At 41.4% G+C, this 20,475-nt stretch overlaps 1 protein-coding gene across 1 annotated transcript in view; it reads right to left on the bottom strand.

The window, feature by feature from the left end:
- Positions 1-323: 323 nt before the first annotated feature.
- Positions 324-20,475, bottom strand: part of ARSB (arylsulfatase B) — a 194,276-nt gene continuing 174,124 nt past the window's right edge. Inside the window, exons 7-8 of the mRNA XM_050795673.1 lie at positions 4,954-5,076; positions 324-3,791 (exon numbers count right to left, since the gene is read on the bottom strand). Coding sequence (XP_050651630.1) covers positions 3,526-3,791; positions 4,954-5,076 — 389 coding nt within the window. The 3' untranslated portion in view covers positions 324-3,525. The remainder of the gene's footprint in view (positions 3,792-4,953; positions 5,077-20,475) is intronic.

The raw sequence follows: 20,475 nt of genomic DNA, 5'->3' as shown, positions 1-20,475 counted from the left end.
CCTTGTGAATGAGTCAACTTAAAAGTGGAGCCTGCAGCCCCACTCAAGTCTTGGGATGACCACAGGCCTGCTTGACTACAATCTCGTGAAAGACTCTGAGCCAGAACCACTGGGTAAAACACTCCCAGTGTCCTTACCTCATAGAATGTGTGAAGTAATAAACGGTTATTGTTTTAAGCTGCTAAGTTTTGCGGTAATTTGTTACGCAGCAATAGAGAGCTAATACTCTCTCTCAGTGTCACTTTGTTTTCACTCCTACCCTTCCTTGACCTCCCTCTAATACCTTATTTTATAGTTTATATTCGTAGGGCAATGACTGACACTTTTTTTAGTTCTAAAATTTTTACTATATTTATTTATTTAACAGCTTTACTGAGATATAATTTATGTACCATAAAGTTGGTTGACACATTTTAAAAACTGTAATAAAACATAAAACTTACCATTTTAACCACTTTAAAATATACAATTCAGTGGCAGTAATTGCATTTATGCTGTTGTATAACCATGACCACTATCTAGTTCCAGAACTTTCTCATCACCCCAAATGGAAGCCCCATACAATGGCTGACACATTTGAAAAGATTAATTTTATTTTGTCTCCCAAATCTGGAACAATCATGTAGTAACAAAGAAAAATGAGCTCACAATTAAATAAGCAAAACCTTCTGTAGAGGTAAAAAAATGTGCCGGGCACGGTGGCTCACACCTGTAATCCCAGTGCTTTAGGAAGCCGAAGTGGGTGGATCACTTGAGGTCAGGAGTTTGAGACCAGCCTGGCCAACACGGTGAAACCTCATCTCTACTAAAAACACAAAACATAGCCAGGCGTGGTGGTGTATGCCTGTAATCCAGCTACTGGGGAGGCTGAGGAAGGAGAATAACTTGAACCTGGGAGTTAGAGGCTACAGTGAGTGGAGATTGCATCACTGCACTCCAGCCTGGATGACACAGCAAGACCCCATCTCAAAAACAAAAACAAAAACAAACAAAAAAAAAATTGGAAAGAAATAACAATATTTCTAACAACAGTATATCAATCTTTTCACATTCTTACATAGGATCAGAGAATCTAATGAGATACATTCTACTATGGATAAACCAAAATCTCAAGTACTTGTTTTACCAAAAATTAGTCTTCAAAACTCTTTTGAAGTCCACTGGGTGCAGAACATCCCCCATTGTGTCCAGCAACCAAGGAACTAGAACTGGAGATAGCTGCTGGGAGGATGGCAGCAATAACAGATAGGTGCCCTGTAGCAATGGCCTCCAACAGCTACCTACACCCAGCCTTGGGATTCGGAGGATGCAAAAGGAACATCTGGGCTCAGTTATTTCATGCTATCAGCCATACGCTTCCAAGTGGGAGGTGATGGCAATTTGGCCAGCTGTTCGCCAACCCAGGAGTTGGGTAAAGGTTGGTAAGAGATGTTATTAGTTCTAGCACCATTTCCTTCCAATAGTCTCATTTTAATACAATACAGGTTAGTAGTGACCAGAAAATATTGCTACTGAATTGAAGGATGACTATACAGGGACCTATATCAGATTATTTGTTGCTTTTAGTTGCTAGTGTCCCATAAAGAATAGAAATGGAAATTGCTGACAAGAGAGTACCTCTGGTAGGCACAGTTCCTTTTCTCCCCGCACTGGAGAGGACGCTACAACCTTGCTGTAGAGTGTCCTGTGACTGCCCAGTGATGTAGATTATGCTCCTACCCCAGGAGGGGCAGTTTGAGAACCGAAAATCAACAGTTGGAAGACATTTATATCACCTCCATATTCAGCTCATTGGACTAGCATCTTTCATGGTGTGAGACTTTCTCATTTACTCATTTGTCCATTTATTCATTTGTTTTAAAAAATGAGGCCAGGCATGGTGGCTCATGCCTGTAATCCCAGCACTTTGGGAGGCCAAGATGGGAGAATTGCTGGAGCCCAGGAGTTTAAGACCAGCTGGGCAACATAGGGAACCTTGTCTTTTCGAAAAATAAAATTAGCTGGGTGTGGTGGTATATGCCTGTAGTCCCAGCTATTTGGGTGCCTGAGGTGGGAGAATCACTTGAGCCCAGGAGTTCGAGGCTACAGGGAGTTGTGACTGTACCACTGTACTCCAACCTGGGTGACAGAGTGAGATCCTGTCTCAAAAAGATACAAAAAATTAAAAATAAAATAAAACTTAAAAAATGTATTGAGTGCCTTCAGGCAGTGTTCCAAGCATTGGTGAACAAAATGGTGGGGCGAATGCAGAAAAGAATATCATTTTTGCACATATTTACCTGGGTTTGACACTCTTGAGCTACTATGGGCTGTTCCACATTAGTAAGACATTAGTGGGATTGAGAAAGAGCTGCAGGTCAAACTGTGCATCCTCTTTCCCAGACCCCAGAACCTCAATACAAGCAGCAAAACAGAGAAAAAGAGGACTGTGGGTGTGCCCTCCTCTGCTTTACCAAGGCCCAGTATCCCAGACACTGGCCGCTTGCTTTTTCATATTGTTTCCTGAGGTTTCTTCTCACTGCTAGTAAATAGCAGTGCAAGTCTTAATACATTATGAGATAAAGCCACAATCACGATGACTAACTCCATGCAACATAGGAAAAGCCTCACTGAACAGATGCCATGAGCCAAGCATCTACCACCCAGCCCTCTTGGTGTCTACCATGAACATCCTCACAGAGCAACTCCACCGCCTATTACAGGGAGGCCTCTAGCTTCAGCCCTAGCGGCAAAAGTAAGACAGGGCTCAGGAGCGTTCCAGAAATCAGGGGTGCTTAGGTAGCGAAGCAAAGTGGCCTTCCCAGGGATAGGACAGTGAGGTCAAAAGGAAAGGCAGGAAAAGCCACAGAAGAACTGGAAGTGGCAGGAAGTCTAGACAGAGTGAGCAATGGTTAGGGAAAAATAAATTAGGATAAAAACACATTTCTTTATTGTAAAAGCCACAATCAAGGTGGAGGCATTTTGCTGTTGACCTGAACAACAAGATGGGCTTTATGCTCTGTGATGAGAGAAGCTGAGTAAGGGGCGAACCAAGAGGGGTGGTTCACATGGAGTGCCTGAACATGATCCTTCACCGACAGGGAGAAGCCTTGGCCAACAGAACCATTAATACCTGTCTGCTGCCTTTGTGTAAGAAATGTGATTCACTCCAATAAAACCGGCTATTGGCAGACGGGAATCGAACGTCTGACTTGTGAGGCTAAAAGAGCCAGCTGTTCCAGCCTCCAGGACTCAGTGAGAACTTCCTATTTCAAGTTAAGTTCCCAGCTGTCCCACAGCTTAGGAAAGCGGGATAAACCCAGCCACCCCCACCTCTAGACACATGCTCCAGCCAACAGCAGGAGTGCTGCAGATTTTATCAGCTTCTTAAATGCATTAGGGGTTGAAATTAGACACCTCGGTGTGGTTTAAGAGCAAGAGAAGGGCCAAGTGAACTCAGGTTGGGATAACAAATGAGACAAGAGTCATGAGGAAAGGTCTGAGGTCCAACTTCCAATTGAAAGGTTTTCGAGCCTCCCTGAAATCCTACATCCAAGGGCCCCACACCCCAGTGGCCTTGGGGTCACAGCGGGGGTCCTGTGCAGGGAAGTACACGGGCACTGAGTGTTTATGGTAGAACTGTAGGCGGGACAGGAGCTTTGTGACGATGTGAGGATATTCTCTGGACAGGTCATGTCTTTCTTCAGGGTCCCGATCAATATCAAAGAGCCAGAGGGTCTTGGTTGGTGGGTCTGATGAGGGTATCTCAGAAACATTGTATTGAGACGGTGGAGGGAACCAGTAACCACAGCCTAGCAAAGAAAACAAAACAGTTTACTGAGGGAGAAACACAGAGGCAGGTTCTAATCTCAGGGAAGGAGTCTGAGGCCAAGGCTGCACTGGGTCGTGGGTGTGGACACACAAAAAGATGTGGCCCTACATGCTGTCTCTAGATGCTTCTCAGACTTGACTTCTGGTGCTTTAACTAGACATGTCTCACTGCTTCACAAGCAAGGACACCCAGAAATGTGTGTGCATGTGTGTATGTCCTTGTCACAAGGACTGGGGCATGGGGTGCTGCTGGCATTTAGTGGGCATGAGCTAGTGATGTTAATGTCTTGCAATACATGGGACAACCCCGGTCAAAAAAGACTTGTCTTATTGCAAATGCCAAGAATGTTCTCATTGGAAACATTGATTAATTACATCACAGGCTTAACCATCATCCCACATATTTTAAAAGTATTGAAAAGATGTTACTCTTAGAGAATATAATCAAGGGAGCAACCTCCTTCCCCAGCTATACCACTGGTTGAGGGTGTAGCTCTCAGAGACTGTCTTTGCTAGCTAAATGTGTTGTGCTTGATAGCCACACATATTTCAAATCTGTATTTTCCATGAAGCATAAGAGTGACATTTATTCCTTTCACCCCTGCTACAGTTAATTCTCTCTCTCTTTTTTTTTTTTTTGTTTGTTAGGATGAGTAGGTTAAACCATTCCTTCTTATAATTTCCTCATTCAGCAGCCCCAGAGATACGTTTTGCAAAAGGCAGTTGTTACTTTGGTAAGCTTCTCCTTGATGATCCATTGGGAAAGCTTACTTGCACCATGACAACAATGGAAACTGTAACTGGGAACAGGCAGTCTTAAAAGTGGGAAAAGAAAACCCTGAATAAATAGTTGTCTTTCTAGGACATACATCAGGAGGGATCATGAAAGATTAGAAAGACAAGTTAAGATTTCAGGTATCTGAGCAAAGTGAGGTGAGTGGTAGGGCTTAGGAGCCTTGAGGAGGAGCCACAGAGGAAGAGGTGGGAAATGGTTAGAACAAGAGTGATAATGTCCTCTCTTTCCAGAGAAATGGCAGTGGGAATAAAATCCCAGGAGTGCAGACAGACTGGAGATACTGCCCTAGGACACAGCCCTGCTTTGTCTACCCCGGGAAGCGAAGTTTGCTAAGCTAAGCACTCTACCTGGGTAGCCCGTGAGGAGTTTCCAATTTCCATGTCTAATTGCAGCATGGACAGATGTGTTAAAGGCTGAATATTCTGGAAGAGAAGAGTCATCCTTTGCTGGAGCCATGCTGTTCCCGGGACCTGGGAAGAAATAGTTTGAAAGACTTAGATCGCTGTTATTGGAACGTGTCGTTATAAATCAGCATTTTATACTCTTGCAGAACAGTAGCTTTTATTCAACGCTGGAGTGCAAATGTGTATCTTGCCACAGAAATGAATCTTTTATTAAACCCAAACAGAAAGCTATAGTTACATGAAATGTCAGTCATAAACCACCGCAAATATAAAGAAAATCCCAAAGAGATTACAACACTAATTCATCCTTAAAATCGCTATGTTCTGCCAATGTACAGCTAGCCATATGCAGAACAGTGTTCTGTTACAGCAGGGTGACTTTTTTTTTGGTTTTTGTTTTTGGCTGTTAAAAATTTAAATACATTTTCTGTGTGTGCTTATACTTACGTAAATAGTATAAGAAATTATAAAATGTGCATTTTAATGCAGTCATTTCAAGCTATGAGAGTTCATGCATGCCATGATAGAGTACAAAGATTTATTTTTTAACAACTCTTACGAAATCTAAAAGTGAGCAGTGCTCAGTTAACTATTCAGATAGGATAACTATGGGGGTAAGAATAAATGTGGTATACAAATTTTTGGCTGGTATCATGGATTATATTAATTTATCATGTTTGAGATCTTATATTAATTTATCATCAGGTTGGTTTTTTGCTTTTGTGGGGAGCAATTACTAATCTCTACCCCCTCTTAAGTTTGAAACGAATTAAGAGGTAGAGGATAAACAGATGGAACAAAAAACATTGCTTTTGTTACTGACAAAATCGATTGGAGAGAATATGGCTTCAGATCTGTGGCAGAGTGATCTTGTTTGTAATTGATCCTTGACTTAGAAAGACTTAACCCTCATCGTTGATCTTGCTGAACACCCATTGGCTTCCCTTAGAGCACACAACTGAGAGCAGACCAGAGCGCTTACATATATCCAGGTGACAGGCTGGCTGGAAATTGGACCCAGCAAAAAGGGTCTGGGTTGAGCATGCTCAGTTCCTCCTTTTGAATAACTTCCTCCTTTGCCTGATTATGAAAGGAGTGAACAAGGAGAGAGTTCTACTCTTGCGGAAGACCCTGGTGGGTCCACGAGGGCCCTCACCTCACGCCTACCTATGCATATGGTAGGAGTGAATAACATATAGTCTGTTTTAAGCCCACATTTATCTGTTAGCTTTGCAAATATGGTCATGGCAATCATCTTGGGATCACGTCGAAAGGTTGCTGAACCACCAGCCTAATAATTAATTGTCATAATATGTGAAATGTCTGTAAATGTATAGACTCCACTGGAGTGGTTAACCCATCTGTCTGCCTTCCTTTGATAATAGACTTTGAGAGAGCCCTCATCCTCACCCAAGCAGGGCTTCTGTGCTCCTGGGGTTTTCATGCGGGTGTGTCGGTGGTGGAAAAGGTGGGACATGCCATTCTTTTGACAGTCGTTTGGAAATGACCTTGTAGAGACAAGCTGGAGACAGATCCAGCAAACACTGGTGCTTTCAGAGCTTCAGTCTCAACAATCACACAGCAGCAAATCTTTAGCACCAAAGAGGAAAATATTTTTGACTTCTTATTTCTCTGCTTGTGGATATTTTGGCTCCAATACAAACAGATGCTTCTAGTACTTGAGGTGCATGATGATGACTATCACAGGAAGTGGTTGCTAACATACAGACTGCGGTAAAACCGTGAACCCTCATGGTTTACTCCTCACAAGTTTGTATGAAGGCCACATTTTGATACCAAAGAATGTTAAATAAAACAAGCATGTTTTGTGAACATAAACAAAAAAAGGAAATTTAACTATCTCATCTATACGTATATTTATACACATTTTTTTTCTTAAAACAAACAGGAACATAAAATACCTAAACAATAAATAAGCCTAAGACTAAACTATGAAAGATACTATTATCTTGACTTTATTGTTTTCATTTTGAGAAATTAAACAAAGGGAAAATTACAAAGAATAACATGACTAACACCCTATGAGCCATCACCCAAAATGAACAGACGTTAACATTTTGCCATGTTTGCTTTTTTTAAAAAAAAAATAAAAGAAACTGGACAATAAAAAAGAAGTGGAAGTCTCCTTTGTTCCTATCCTCAAACCCTGTCCTTTCATTTACTCCTCTAGAAGCTGCTACTATTGTGACTTCAGTCCATCCTCCAGCCATTTTAAAATGCAGAATACATATGTGCCAAGGGATAATAAATAGTACTATTTTATGCTTTAAAAATGTATGTGTGTGCTGTTGGTGGGAGTGTAAATAAGTAAAGGTATTATAGAAGACAGTATGGAGGTTCCTCAACAAATTAAAAATAGAACTAACATACAGTGCAGTAATCCCATCACTAGGTATTTATCCAAAGGAAAGGAAATCAGTATACCAAAGGGATACCTGCACCCCATGTTTATTGCAGCACTATTTACAATAGTCAAGATATGGAATCAACCTAAGTGTCCATCAATAGATGAATGGATAAAGAAAATGTGGTATATAGACACAATGGAATACTATTCATCCATAAAAAAGTGTTTGTTGGTAAAGCCATCTAGGCCTAGAGTTTTCTTTGTGGGAAGGTTTGAAATCATTGATTTAATTTCCTGAGCAGGTATAGGACCATTCAGATCTTCTGTTTCTCCCTGTGTCAGTTTTGATAACTTGAATTTTATTAGGAATTTGCGTAATACACGCGAAGTTTTGGAGCATCTGTAGTAATATTGCCTATTTATTCCTGATATTGGCAACTCATGCTTCTCATTTTTTCCAAGATATATTTTCCTAGTGTTTTTTATTAGTTATTAGTGTTTTGTTTTTTGTTTTTTTATATGGAGTCTTGCTCTGTTGCCCAGGCTGGAGTGCAGTGGCGCGATCTTGGCTCACTGCAATCTCTGCCTCCCGAGTTCAAGCAATTCTCCTGCCTCAGCCTCCCGAGTAGCTGGGATTACAGGCGTGTGCCACCATGCCCAGCTAATTTTTTGTATTTTTAGTAGAGATAGGGTTTCACCATGTTGGCCAGGCTGGTCTGGAACTCCTGACCTCATATCTGCCCGCCTTGGCCTCCCAAAGTGCTGGGATTAAAGGCGTTGAGTCACCGCACCCAGCCCGATTTTATTAGTCCTTTCAAACAACAAACTTTTGGCCTTGTAGATCCTACCTGTAGTATGTTTGTTTTCTATTTCATTAACTTCTTTTATCTTTATTATTTCCCTCCCTTTAGTTTCTTTGGGCTTAATTTGTTATTCTTTTTATAACCTTTTGAAGAACAGATACTCAACATTTTCATTTCCAATACATACATTTAATACTATGAATTATCCAAGCACCAATGTAAAAAATATGTAGTCTGAAATTGTTGATCTCAATGCTCTGTATATCACTCAGGTCAAGTTTGTTAACTATGGTTTTCAAATCTTTTAGATCTTTATGGTCATTTTTGTTTATCTGCTTGTTTTATCATTTACTGAGAGAGGTATGTTAAAAATCTCTCCTATGACTGATAATTATTTTGAAAACTCCCTCTTTAATTCTAATAATGCTTTCCTCCTTTAAATCGACTTTGTCTGATGTATAGATAACCCAGTTTTAGCTGCCATTGTGGCTGCTGTTAGTACTTGCATAATATATTTTTTCCATCCATCTGTCAACATGTGTGAGACTCTTATGCAATAGAAAGAAGTATAAAACAGGGTGTGATACGCAGGATAACGGTTCCCCACAATGTTAACATCCTAATCTCCCAGAACCTATGAATACGTTACCTTCCATGCCAAAAGGGACTCTGCAGATATGATTATAGGTAAGACCTGTAAGATGTGGGGATTATCTCAGATTTATCTGGGTGGGCCCGATCTGATGACATGAATTCATAAATGCAGGGAGTACTTCTTGATTATGGTCAGAGGGAGATGTGGCCACAGAACAAGGGTCAGAGAGCTGGCAACTTTTCCTTCTAATCAATATGGAGACATAAGAGGAATTTAAATATATTTTTTAAAGAGTGTATCATATAGTTCATGCATGATCAAATTCATCCATTTTTAGTGTAAAATTCCATGGTTTTTAGTATGATATATTCACAAAGTTGCATAACCATCACTGTAACATATTTTAGAACATTTTTATCACCCCAGAAAGAAACCCTGCACCATTAGCAGTTAATCCCCATTTACTCCCACACCCTGAAGCCCTAGCCAACCCTTAACCCATTTTGTGTTTTGGATTTACCTATTCTGGACATTTTATATAAATAGGATCAGACACTATGTGGCCTTTTGTATCTGGCTTCTATCACTTGGCATAATGTTCTCAAGGTTCATCCATTTTGTAGCACGTATCAGTACTTCATTCTTTTTAAATAATAATATTCCTTTCATTCCTGTATATTGCCAAAAATATACCACATTTTCTTTATTCATCAATTAATGGACACTTCTTAGTTTATACTTTTTGGCTACTATGAGTAATGCTGCCATGAACATTCATGTACAATTTCAGTGTGGATGTATGCCTTCACTTCTTTTGGGTATATAACTAGAAGTAGAATTGCTGAGTTATATGGCAAGTCTATGTTTAACCTTTTGAGTAACTGCGGAGCATTAAAAAATGGCTGAAATGTGTTCTGTATCACATTCTCAATTTTATTTTTTTTAGAGACAGGATCTCACTCTGTCACTCAGGCTGTGTAATCTTAGCTTTAGCTCACTGCAGCCTTAAACTCCTAGGTTCAAGCGATCCTCTCACCTCAGCCTCCAGAATAGCTGGGGCTACAGGCACATGCCATTATGCCCAGCTAATTTTTTATAGAGATGAAGGTCTTGCAACGTTCCCCAGGCTTTTCTTCTGGCCTCAAGCAATACTCTCACTCCAGCCTTCCAAAGTGCTGGGATTACAGGCATGAGCCACCATACCCACCCAATTTCATCCTTTTGTATGTAGATACCTCAGTTGTCTCAGAACCATTTGTTTGAGAGAGTATTCTTTTTCTCTTTAATTGTCTTGGTATCCTTGTCAAAACCCAATTGACCATAAGCATGAGGGTTTATTTCTGGACTCTCAATTCCATTCCATTGATCTATAGTTTTTAAAAAATCTATCTATCTATCTATCTATCTATCTATCTATCTATCTATCTATCTATCTAGATACAGGGCCTCACTATGTTGGCCAGGCTGGTCTCAAACTCCTGGCCTCAAGCAATCCAGCCTCCCAAAGTGCTGGGATTACAGGTGTGAGCCACCATACCCAGCTGATCTGTGTCTATTCTTATGCCAGTACCACACTACCTGGGCTTGTCAAGCTTACTAGTAACCTTAGAAATTAGCAAGCCTGAGTCCTCCCATTTCATTTTTTCCCAAGATTGCTTTGGCTACACTGGGTGTTTTCATTATTAACTTGACAGTGTATTGGATAAACTGTCAGGGCCAGAGACAGGAGGCAGAGGTTTCTTAGAATGTTAACAAACTTTTAAAATTTATTTGACAGAGTTGGACTAGATTCTGATTTAAGAAATATTTGTTGATTAACAACTGTATGTGGTAATAAAGCATTGTGTTCTGGAATTCTACGACATGAAGTGATGAGCAGAGACATCTAAGAGAAGTTCCCAAGGTGAAATCCAAGATATTTGGTGGCAAAAGAATATAAAAGATAAATAAAACCCAAGGTTTTGAATTTGGTGATTGAGAGAATAGTGTTGATATTGGCAGAATAGAGATGTTGAGATGGGAAATAGTGAGGAGTATAGGATTCTGGAATGAGACACACCGACTTTAGGAATTAACTTGAGCTCAAGGTAGATGTCTCCACGACATATTGGAGCTATAGGACTGGCCTCTGTCTGAAAGACTGAGGCACACACTAAGCACCACCCGCAATGCAGTGATCACTTAACCCTGGAAGTGGATTCGCTGTCTAGGGAGGGAGGCAAGAAAGCAGACGCCCAGAAACAGAGCACTGAGGGCCAAAGGAAAACAGCAAATGGAGCAGAGAAGAAAATAATATGAGGAAGTGAACCAGTTAAACAGGACGTCGCAGAAGCCAAGAGGGCAGAGGCTTTCAGATGGTGAATCAGAAGAGCCAAATATTCTATCTATTAGCTTGATGAATGGGCAGAAACTAGGGAGTTAAGAGAGAAGTATAAACAAACAAATTTTTCTCGTTTCCTTCTGAGCCGAAAGCCACCTCTGAGATAATAAAGCTTTCTGGCCAGACAGAAGTATTCAGATATAAGATGGATTAGCCGTGTGTATTGATTTTGGATGGGAAAAAGGAGATCAGCAGAAAATTTTAGGATGGATGAAATATGTTACATAATATGTAGTAAACTTACAGCACTCCTTATCTGAGCAACCCCTAGAAACTGGGAGTTGTTACCAGAATGAGGTGGACTGGTGGTTTTAGTGCAGAACTGCGTTCTCCAGACTGAAAGTAGGTTCTGGAAGTAACTTGGAAGTTGTCTTGAAATAGGATGGTGAGTTAGTGGCTAGGGGTCCAGGTTCGCCATCTCCATTTCAACAGAGTAGTTCAACTCCTTAAGGAAGAATCTATAGTATCTGCTAAATATGTTGTACTTGTCTACATTTTTTAAATTTTTTTTATTTTTTTATTTTTTGAGATAAGGTCTTACTCTATCGCCCAGGCTAAAATACAGTGGTGAGAGCACAGCTTACCGCAGCCTTGAACTTCTAGGCTCAAGCGATCCTCCTACCTCAGCCTCCTGAGTGGTTAGGACCACAGGCATGTGCTACCATACCTAGCTAATTAATTTTTTTTTTTTTTTTTTAAAGAGGCCACTGTGATTTTTGTAATTGTCTCCCTAGGTTACCAGGCTGGTCTGAAACTCCTGGCCTCAAGTCATCCTCCCACCTTGGCTTCCCAAAGTGCTGAGATATTACAAGTGTGAGCCACCACACCTGGCCTACATTTTTGTTTGAAGAAAGGGTCTATGGCTAATATATATAGTTTGAAATATACTAATTAGTGATTGGCAATGGGTTCACCAAACAGGGAAGGGACTGAGGGAGGCTTGAAGATACTTCTGATCTTCATGAAAGGCAATCCTACTCTCTTGACTGCACAGGGCATCCTCTTGACCTTGGAAAGTATTGTATCACACAGTCTATGATTGTACTTTTATGAAACGCAGTATTTTTCATAACAACGCAATTTATATGTGTGTTGTATATATGTTGGAAAATACAGAAAAACATGAAAAGGAAAATAAAAATGACCTGTTAATTTATTCGTTGCTGTTAACATTTTGGTATGTAGACTTTGAGACTTTTAACTACATAATGCTTAAACAAAATAAATATGTGAGCTGACCTGCAAATAAGAAGACGAAAGTCCATGGAAGACAGGAAGTTTTCATGCCCAGAGAGAAGAGCATGGGCAGATCAGCAAGAAATTAGTAGAGAACCTAATAATCCATCCAAAGTATGAAAGCAAACAAGAACCAGTTTGGCTTCTGAAGAGGGAAATGATGTACAAAAGCAATATCCCAGAAAGGCAGTTCTTAACGATGCATGTACAGCAGACTGGAGTAAAATGGCAGGGAGTCTACAAAGTCATCACAAAGGCCACCATAGTATCCTGGAGGGCAGGCTGCAGCTGACAAAATGGTGAAAAAGAGTGAATTCAAGAAGGACTGAATTTGTACTATAAAGCATTTGGGGTGGAAGCCACAGAGAGAAATAATAATAAAATAGTAATAGCAGCTAATATTTAGCAAACATAATACAGATTAGGCATTGTTTTAAGCACTTTGTGTCTAATTTAATCTTCGTGAAAGCTCCACGGATGAAGAAACTGAGGCACAGAGAGGTTAAAGGCACATAGCACCATTTGGGTCAATATGAGGAATGTGTTTCCACCAGACAGTTTCCCCAAGACAGAAAGAATGGGTTTCCTTGGTGAGGGTGATTTTCTCGCACTAGAGGTGTGCAAGCAAGGGCTTGGCAGGGTGGCGAGGTGAGGGTGGCACAAGCAGCGCTGGAGGGTGAACGGGAGGGTCTAGGGGCACTTCCTCTCGGAAATGCTGCTCAAGTACAATGAGCTGTGCATGATTTGTGAATGGGGTCTTAGGAAGACCTAGTGTTGTGACCCTGAAGGAAAGCAGTGCTAGGGATAGTAACGAGATGGAGGAAAGGGCTATATGATTGAAGTGGCATCCTACCAGCCCTTCTCCAGGAGTATAGCCCTCCTCCATAGTGCACAGTAGTATAGAACAGGCACTTTTGGAGCCAGACTGCTTGGGTCTGAATCTCAGCTCCATCACTCACTGGCTGTGTGATCTTGGTGTTAGCTGGCCTCCCTAGGCCTCAGTTTCAGTATTGTTGTGAGGTCTAAATGCAACGATACAGTAAAAATGTCTAGTACAAAGTACAGAACATAGAAAGTGCACAGTAAATGTTATTACCACCTGTGCAATCAGGCAACTTTCTAAACTTCTCAAGCCTCAGATGGGAATCAATCATACAGCCCTTTCCTCCATCCCCATTAGCATCCCGAGCACGGCTTTCTTTCAGGGTCACAACAGTGGGTCTTCCTAAGCCCCATTCTCCAAGCATTGCCTCAGATTACTATTTATGAAATTAATATAACAGTAGCAAGTGAGATAAGGCATATAGAGTGCTTAGTAGAATAGCTGGTATATTGTTAAGACTATTGTCAACATTGAAGATAATAACATCTAATACTTAAACACTACATGCTTATAAACATAAAACACTGCTTTAATTGTTCTATGTACAACTCATTTAATCCTTGCTCTATGAAACAGATAATAACATCTGTCAATAGCTATCACTGAATGGTAGCTATTATCATCAGTATAATATAGTTTTATTTTCTTTTACAACCTCTTCTACCCAAGACATTACAAAGAGGAGAAAAGGAGGCAAAAATCACTATTATATCAGAAAAAACAAAATAAAACCAAACAAAAAAACAACCAAATGCACTTCTCTGGTGTGTGTGGATTTAGAGAGGGTCTATATTTGCTCCCCCATTTATGTTCCAGAATTTGAAGAGGGATGGGGTAAAAAGGATTTATGTGTAGAAGCTATAGTTTACCACTTTTAGTTCGTAGCCCCTTTTCTGTCTGGTTTGTTTGGCCTGCATTCATTTCTACTGAGTTCTATTTGTTTTTGGTCATTTTACAATTTATGAAGATCAGTAAAATTTCATTCTCTGCTAATAACCCATCTGACTTTCCCTGCCAGTGTGATGCCACCTTCACACTTAATGATGTATGCATACTTACTTAGAGTAAAACTTACTCACTTGGGCTAAGTGAGAAAAACACCCCAGTTGTCCCAGAAATTCGGTTCTTGAGGAGTTTTCTAATCTGGAAGTTTTGTTGGGTATGTTTTTAATGTACAGGCAAGATTTAGGTTTAATTAGCAACTATCTTCAACTTTTGTACTTAAAAGTTCCTAAAAGTAGCTTGTTTATTTATTATGTAAATCAAATGTGTCTCTTAAAGTTTATTTACGCTAGAGTTTAGTTTATATTAAACATCTGATTGGCTGACCATTTCTTCATGTCTCACTCTAACAAAAGTTCAAAGGATCTCAAACTCAAAGTGAGGTTCAAGTCATTAAGGTCCTTCATGTGCCAGCAAGTCAGAGACCCAGAGCCCGTGAGTCCCCCTTCCAGATCAGTGTACCCAGACTGCGTCTGAGCGACTGTGCTGGTGCACATGTGGCTTAAATCTCCAGTCTGCTCATGGTTTTGCATGTCCCAACAACTGCAGGCTTCGGCCAAGGCCACCCTCTCATCTTGCTGTGTGGTAAGGGCTTTCATATCCAGACGTGCACGTATGCACTGTTGTCTAGATTTTTGTTTTTAAAAATCATCGTGGACCTAAAAATAGTTTTTCCCTAAAATCAGTTCCCTAAAATACACTGACTAGAAGCCCCACACTCTGAACTGATGCTTTAGTGAACCTCTTTGCTTAATTTTTGAAGATGAAAAAAGCCCCTAACAGCTGGCAAGCGGGGCTATGCAGAGCCGTTTTGGAGGGCGTGGTGGCATGCCGTTCGCCAGGCGTATCCAATCTTTTGGCTTCCTTGAGCCACACTGCAAGAAGAAGAATTGTCTTGGGCCACACACAAAATACACTAACACTAATGACGGCTGATGAACTAAAAAAAAAAAAAAAAAAAAAAAAAAAGAAATCACAGAAAAAGCTCATAATGTTTTAAGACAGTTTACAGGCATAGTGGCTCACGCCTGTAATCCCAGCACTTTGGGAGGCCGAGGTGGGCAGACCATTTGAGGCCAGGAGTTCAAGACCAGCCTGGCCACTGTGGTAAAACCCAGTCTCTACTAAAAATACAAAAATTAGCCAGGTGTGATGGTGCATGCCTATAATCCCAGCTACTCAGGAGGCTGAGGCATGAGAAGCACTTGAACCTAGGAGGTGGAGGTTGCCGTGAGCCAAGATCGCACCACTGCACTCCAGCCTGGGCAACAGAGTGAGACTCTGTTGCAAAAAAAAAGAAAAGAAAAGTTATGCATTCAAAGCCATCCTGGGCCACATGCAGCCCGTGGGCCGTGGGTTTGAATAAGCTTGCCCTATGCCATCACTCTCTGGTTCTGAAAAGTAACTCAGAGAAATCAATCACTGGCATTTCAATAGCCTTTAGAACAAGCTCTTTTTCTTATCTTACCAAGTCATTTAACCACTCTGAGTTCCTGTTTCCTTATATGCAAAATGAGAACCAAAATACTGCCTGCCTGACAGAACAAGCGTGAAGAGGAAAGAAGATTGTACACGTGGTGAGCATTCTGTGCGCCGCAAGTGCACAGATCGTGGCACAGGTCTCCTGAATTTCCACAGCGGTTGCCATAAGCCCAGGTAAATAGGTAAAACCGACTGACCAACTGAAAGAAATCATTTCAATATATGTTGAACCTATGGCCTCTGACTGACAGCTGTCAAAGTCAAGGTGTGATCAACTGGCCAACCCTCTTATGACTGTGAAATCTGAACCAGCTGCCAAGGGAACAAGGTATTGTTAGAAAATTATGTGGGGAAAATGTGGTAACACCACCTAAATTCTATATGTCACACTACAGGTCTGGCCAGAATTGTAAAAACAGAGAGAGATAAGAGATTCCCAATTCTGGTTCTGCCTTGGGGTCACTGGAGCCTACAGTCCCTTTCATACCTATCTTTGGTTCCCTTAGTCTAGCCCAGTTGAGCCCTGGCCTCCTGTTTGGCCCAACATGGGCTGCCTGAAATTACCATCTTCAGCAGCATCTGTTGCACTCATGATGGTCTTTGCACAGCTATTGCCCTGGGACAGTCCCACAGAGGACTTTCTGCCTCACCAGGTAGCCATGCCACAGATGGTCAGCTAGAGCAATTTGAAAGATCTCAAATGTGCCTCCTATACTACCCACCCTATTATTTCCATGCTGCCTGCAGTGGGCACCTAGGAGACATTCAACTCCCACCCCTTAGAAGACGACGCTCTTTTTCCCACCTCCACACTTATCTTACACATAGTGGGGACAGGGAGGAGCAGGAAGTTTCTACTCTAATTGGCATTCTTATGTAAAATAGATTTTATAGCTAAATCAAATGTTTATGAGCATAGATGTACTCAGTTGGTCAGTGAATTTCAGAATGGAAGAAACAAAAAGATGTCCTCTCAACTGCTTGGGAATCAGAGTCTGGAAAGGAAGAGTAAGGAGATAGCAGAGAGCTGAGAAGTGTCTGGACCCTGTGGCCATGGTCTCCCCAGAGTAGATTCATTTACTTCGTCCACAAATACTTCTTGAACTAGTCCTAGCTGCTGGGCACACAGCCAAGTGGAGGAAGGCCAGGAGACAAGCAGTGATGATCAATTATGATGGGTGTTGTGGTCAGGGATGGGGGCTCTAATCAAGGTGGGGACCTCGATTAGTCTAGGGAAAGGAGAAGATATCCCTGAAGAAGTGAGGTCTTAGATGAAACTGGAAGGCTGAATAGGCATTAGAAAGATTTCAATTTTTATTATTTTTTTAGGAGGAGATGAGGCAAGTATGTGTGTGCTGGGGGCAGCATGGGAGGAAAGTAGAAAAGGAGAAGAGTGATCTGGGCACAGGCACAAAGCAATGTAGTACCTTCTGTAAAGCCCATACATTTAGGCCCCAGAAATTCTCAAGTTATATGGTTTCGGCTGCAACCTTAACTTGAGCATAAACATTTCTTTAGGCATTTCCAAATATCTAACCACACTGCTGGAATCAATCTCATCCTGTAAGAGTTTGCTTCTCAGGCTTACTTCAAGCTGGCTATAGGTGCTGTAGTGGATTCTAAATTTGCTTGCTATTAATTTTATGAACTGATTTTTCATTCCTGGGCTTGTGGCCCTGTTAAAAAAAAAAACAAACAAAACCCACCAGGGTTCTTGGCTCAAAGGGCGATTCTAATTCATATATCATTTTGGAAAAAAGAAAAAACACAGAATGAATTCAATTGTCTTCAATTGCACAAACATGAAATAAAATAAAAACATCCAGTGTTTATTGAGGCCAGTGGACTAACACTGAGTAGTAAGAGGGGAGGGTGTGTCCTAGTGTAGAAGCAAGAGTAGATGTGACCTGTCCTGAAATAGGAGCCTAAAGAATCTAACACAAGGCAAAGAAGACAGGACTGATAAGGGATGCAAAAAGAAAACAGAAAACAAAGAAGAGAGGTGGAGTGGGGAGAAAGGCAAAGGGAGAGGTGATAGGAAGGAGAAGGAGGGAGAGGAGGAAGAATGCTTTATCAGGCAGGATATTTGGGGAGTATTTACAAGCCAATTTTTTCTTTTTACACTTATTTATCTGTCTCAGTGCTTGTCAAACTTTTCCAAAACTAGGTGAGGCCAGTGGGGTAAGAGGGATAGAGTGAAGCTCAGAGTAACTGGGGCTCAAGCATCATTTAATGCCTGACTTTCATAGGCACTTACTAAACATGTGCTCTGCTGTTTTCCAGTTGTCCAGGCTGCCTCTTCACTTTTACCAGAGCTAATTAATAGCAGTATTAGCAGCAAGATTGAGATCCCTGGCTTTGGAGCCAGACTAACTGGGCCAGTTCTGCTATTTCATAACTCTGTAACCATGGGCATTTTACTTTGCCTCTGTTTTCTCACTGATAAAATCAGTAACTACCTGAGAGTTTTTTTGGGAGAATTAAATGAGATAGTACATTGAAAGCCCATAGTTTGTCCCTGGCACAGAGTAAGCTCTCAATAAATGTTAGCTACTATTATTATCATCATCATCATATAGTAGTTATTGAAATTACGCAGTTAAGGCAGTGGTTTTCAAACTTTTAAGGGCAAAATCTTCCTTCCGAACAAACTCTGTACAGCTGCCCATCATACAAAACAGCTGAAAGCAGAGCTGGCCAATGTCCACCTTGGTTCACCTTTGGGAGTCTCCAGAGGTCCCTCCAGCTCCATGGACCCCAGGGGGATGCTGGTGGCCCAGGGCACTCTGCTGGATGCCCCCATGTGGGTGCAGGAACACGTGGGGAGTGAGGGGGCTGGGAGCCACGCCAGCTGTGGGGAAGTGGGGGCTGGCTTGTGGGTCTAGACTATAGTGGGCCCCAGACCCTGTGCCTTTCACAGGCACTGCCACCCTCAGGGCCTGTGCAGCTCTGCCAGCGTGTACCAAAGAAGAGTAAAATAGGGAGGCCTGACCACCACTAAATATTTCCCTCATTTCTGAACTTGAACCTGATTGCCGCAAGTTTTCTATTACACCCTCACTACTTACTTAGAATCCTGTCTGTCCTTGGTGAAATTCTTATAACACGAAATAGGAGTGTTGGGAAAAATATGCCAGACATGAAGCTAATCAGAAAAAGGTGAGGAGGAATATTACAGATGTTATTTATTACCTACAGGGGACAAATCAAAATACTCATAATTTTTATATATGCACTCCACATGACGTATTTCAAATGAATCTTAAGTTTATGATTTTCAGTTTACAAAGTCAATTTCTCTGACACCTACTCACTCAGTTCATATTTGATATTTTAAAAGTCCTAGTGAAAAAAGAGCTTTGATGTGGCGTACTCAGCCTAGACAGAGTTCAAATGTTAATCATTATTGCATTGTGCATAGTAAGTATTCAGAGAATGTGCTGGTGTTACAGGGAACTTCAACAATTGGTTAATGTCTGACATCAGCCGGAGTGTCGATTGAGCAGTGTAAACCAAAAACAACAGAAAACAACCATTCAATGAATCCTCAGCTCATGACTGTTGTAGTAAATTAAGCCATCTATACCTGAAATAGGTTGATAAGAGCTCTTCTCATGCTTTGGTTTAAATTGAGTCTTGAAAAAATAGCTTATTTCATATTATTCATTTACTTACTAAACAAATAACCGATTTTGTTGACCACTATATGTGTTAGACACTAAATCTTTTGAATGACTAAGCTGGAGTCCAGCAGGTAATAATAAAATAATTTTATTTAACCACCATAAATTCTAAAATAGTGGAATAAACATTTGTTGTCTGAATAAATCAAATGCACGAAGCGCTAGGAGATTACAAAAGACATACCAATTCCCCAGGAGGATCCAGGAAGGGCCTATGGACGGCCAATGCAACAGGTAAAGAAAGAGTGACAAATATGATCAAGGCAGAAGGAGGGTCTCTCTTTTTGAAATTTTCTTCTTTCTAAGGTATCCTTCCCCTTTTCAGCCTCTAAGTGAGAAAATGCATGCAAAGCACTTACTGTAGCGCCTGGCACAGAGAAAATGCTCCATCTGGGTTAGCCGTCATTTCTACCTGCCATTCTTTTTTTTTTTTTTTTTTTTTTTTTGACGGAGTCTCGCTCTGTCACCAGGCTGGAGTGCAGTGGCGTGATCCCGGCTCACTGCAACCTCCGCCTCCTGGGTTCAAGTGATTCTCCTCCCTCAGCCTGCCGAGTAGCTGGGACTACAGGCGCCCGCCACCACGCCCAGCTAATTTTTGTAATTTTAGTAGAGACAGGGTTTCACCATGTTGGCCAGGATGGTCTCGATCTCTTGACCTCGTGATCCGCCCGCGTCGGGCTCCCAAAGTGCTGGGATTACAGGCGTGAGCCACTGTGCCCGGCCTCTACCTGCCATTCTTTTCAGCCTCATTTGCTTATTCTTTTTTCTCTGTTCATCTCTTCAATGCTTTCATTCCTTTAGTTTCCATGCCCAACATTTCGCTGGGCATTCTAGACTCCAGAATCTTATCTCTAACCCAGACTGTTCTTCTGTGTATCCAAACACGGTGCCTCTAGCCCGGGCGAACCTGCACACAAAACAAAGCCCAGCCTTCTCACTTCCTTCTCACATCACTCCTTCGATGGTGCTCCACTCCTACACTTCACAGAGGGATATTGACATCCATCTCCTGGCCTTGGCCATCAAAACAGGT

Source organism: Macaca thibetana, chromosome 6, assembly GCF_024542745.1.
Source record: "Macaca thibetana thibetana isolate TM-01 chromosome 6, ASM2454274v1, whole genome shotgun sequence".
Taxonomy (NCBI): domain Eukaryota; kingdom Metazoa; phylum Chordata; class Mammalia; order Primates; family Cercopithecidae; genus Macaca; species Macaca thibetana.
This window is presented reverse-complemented; position numbering and strand designations above follow the sequence as displayed.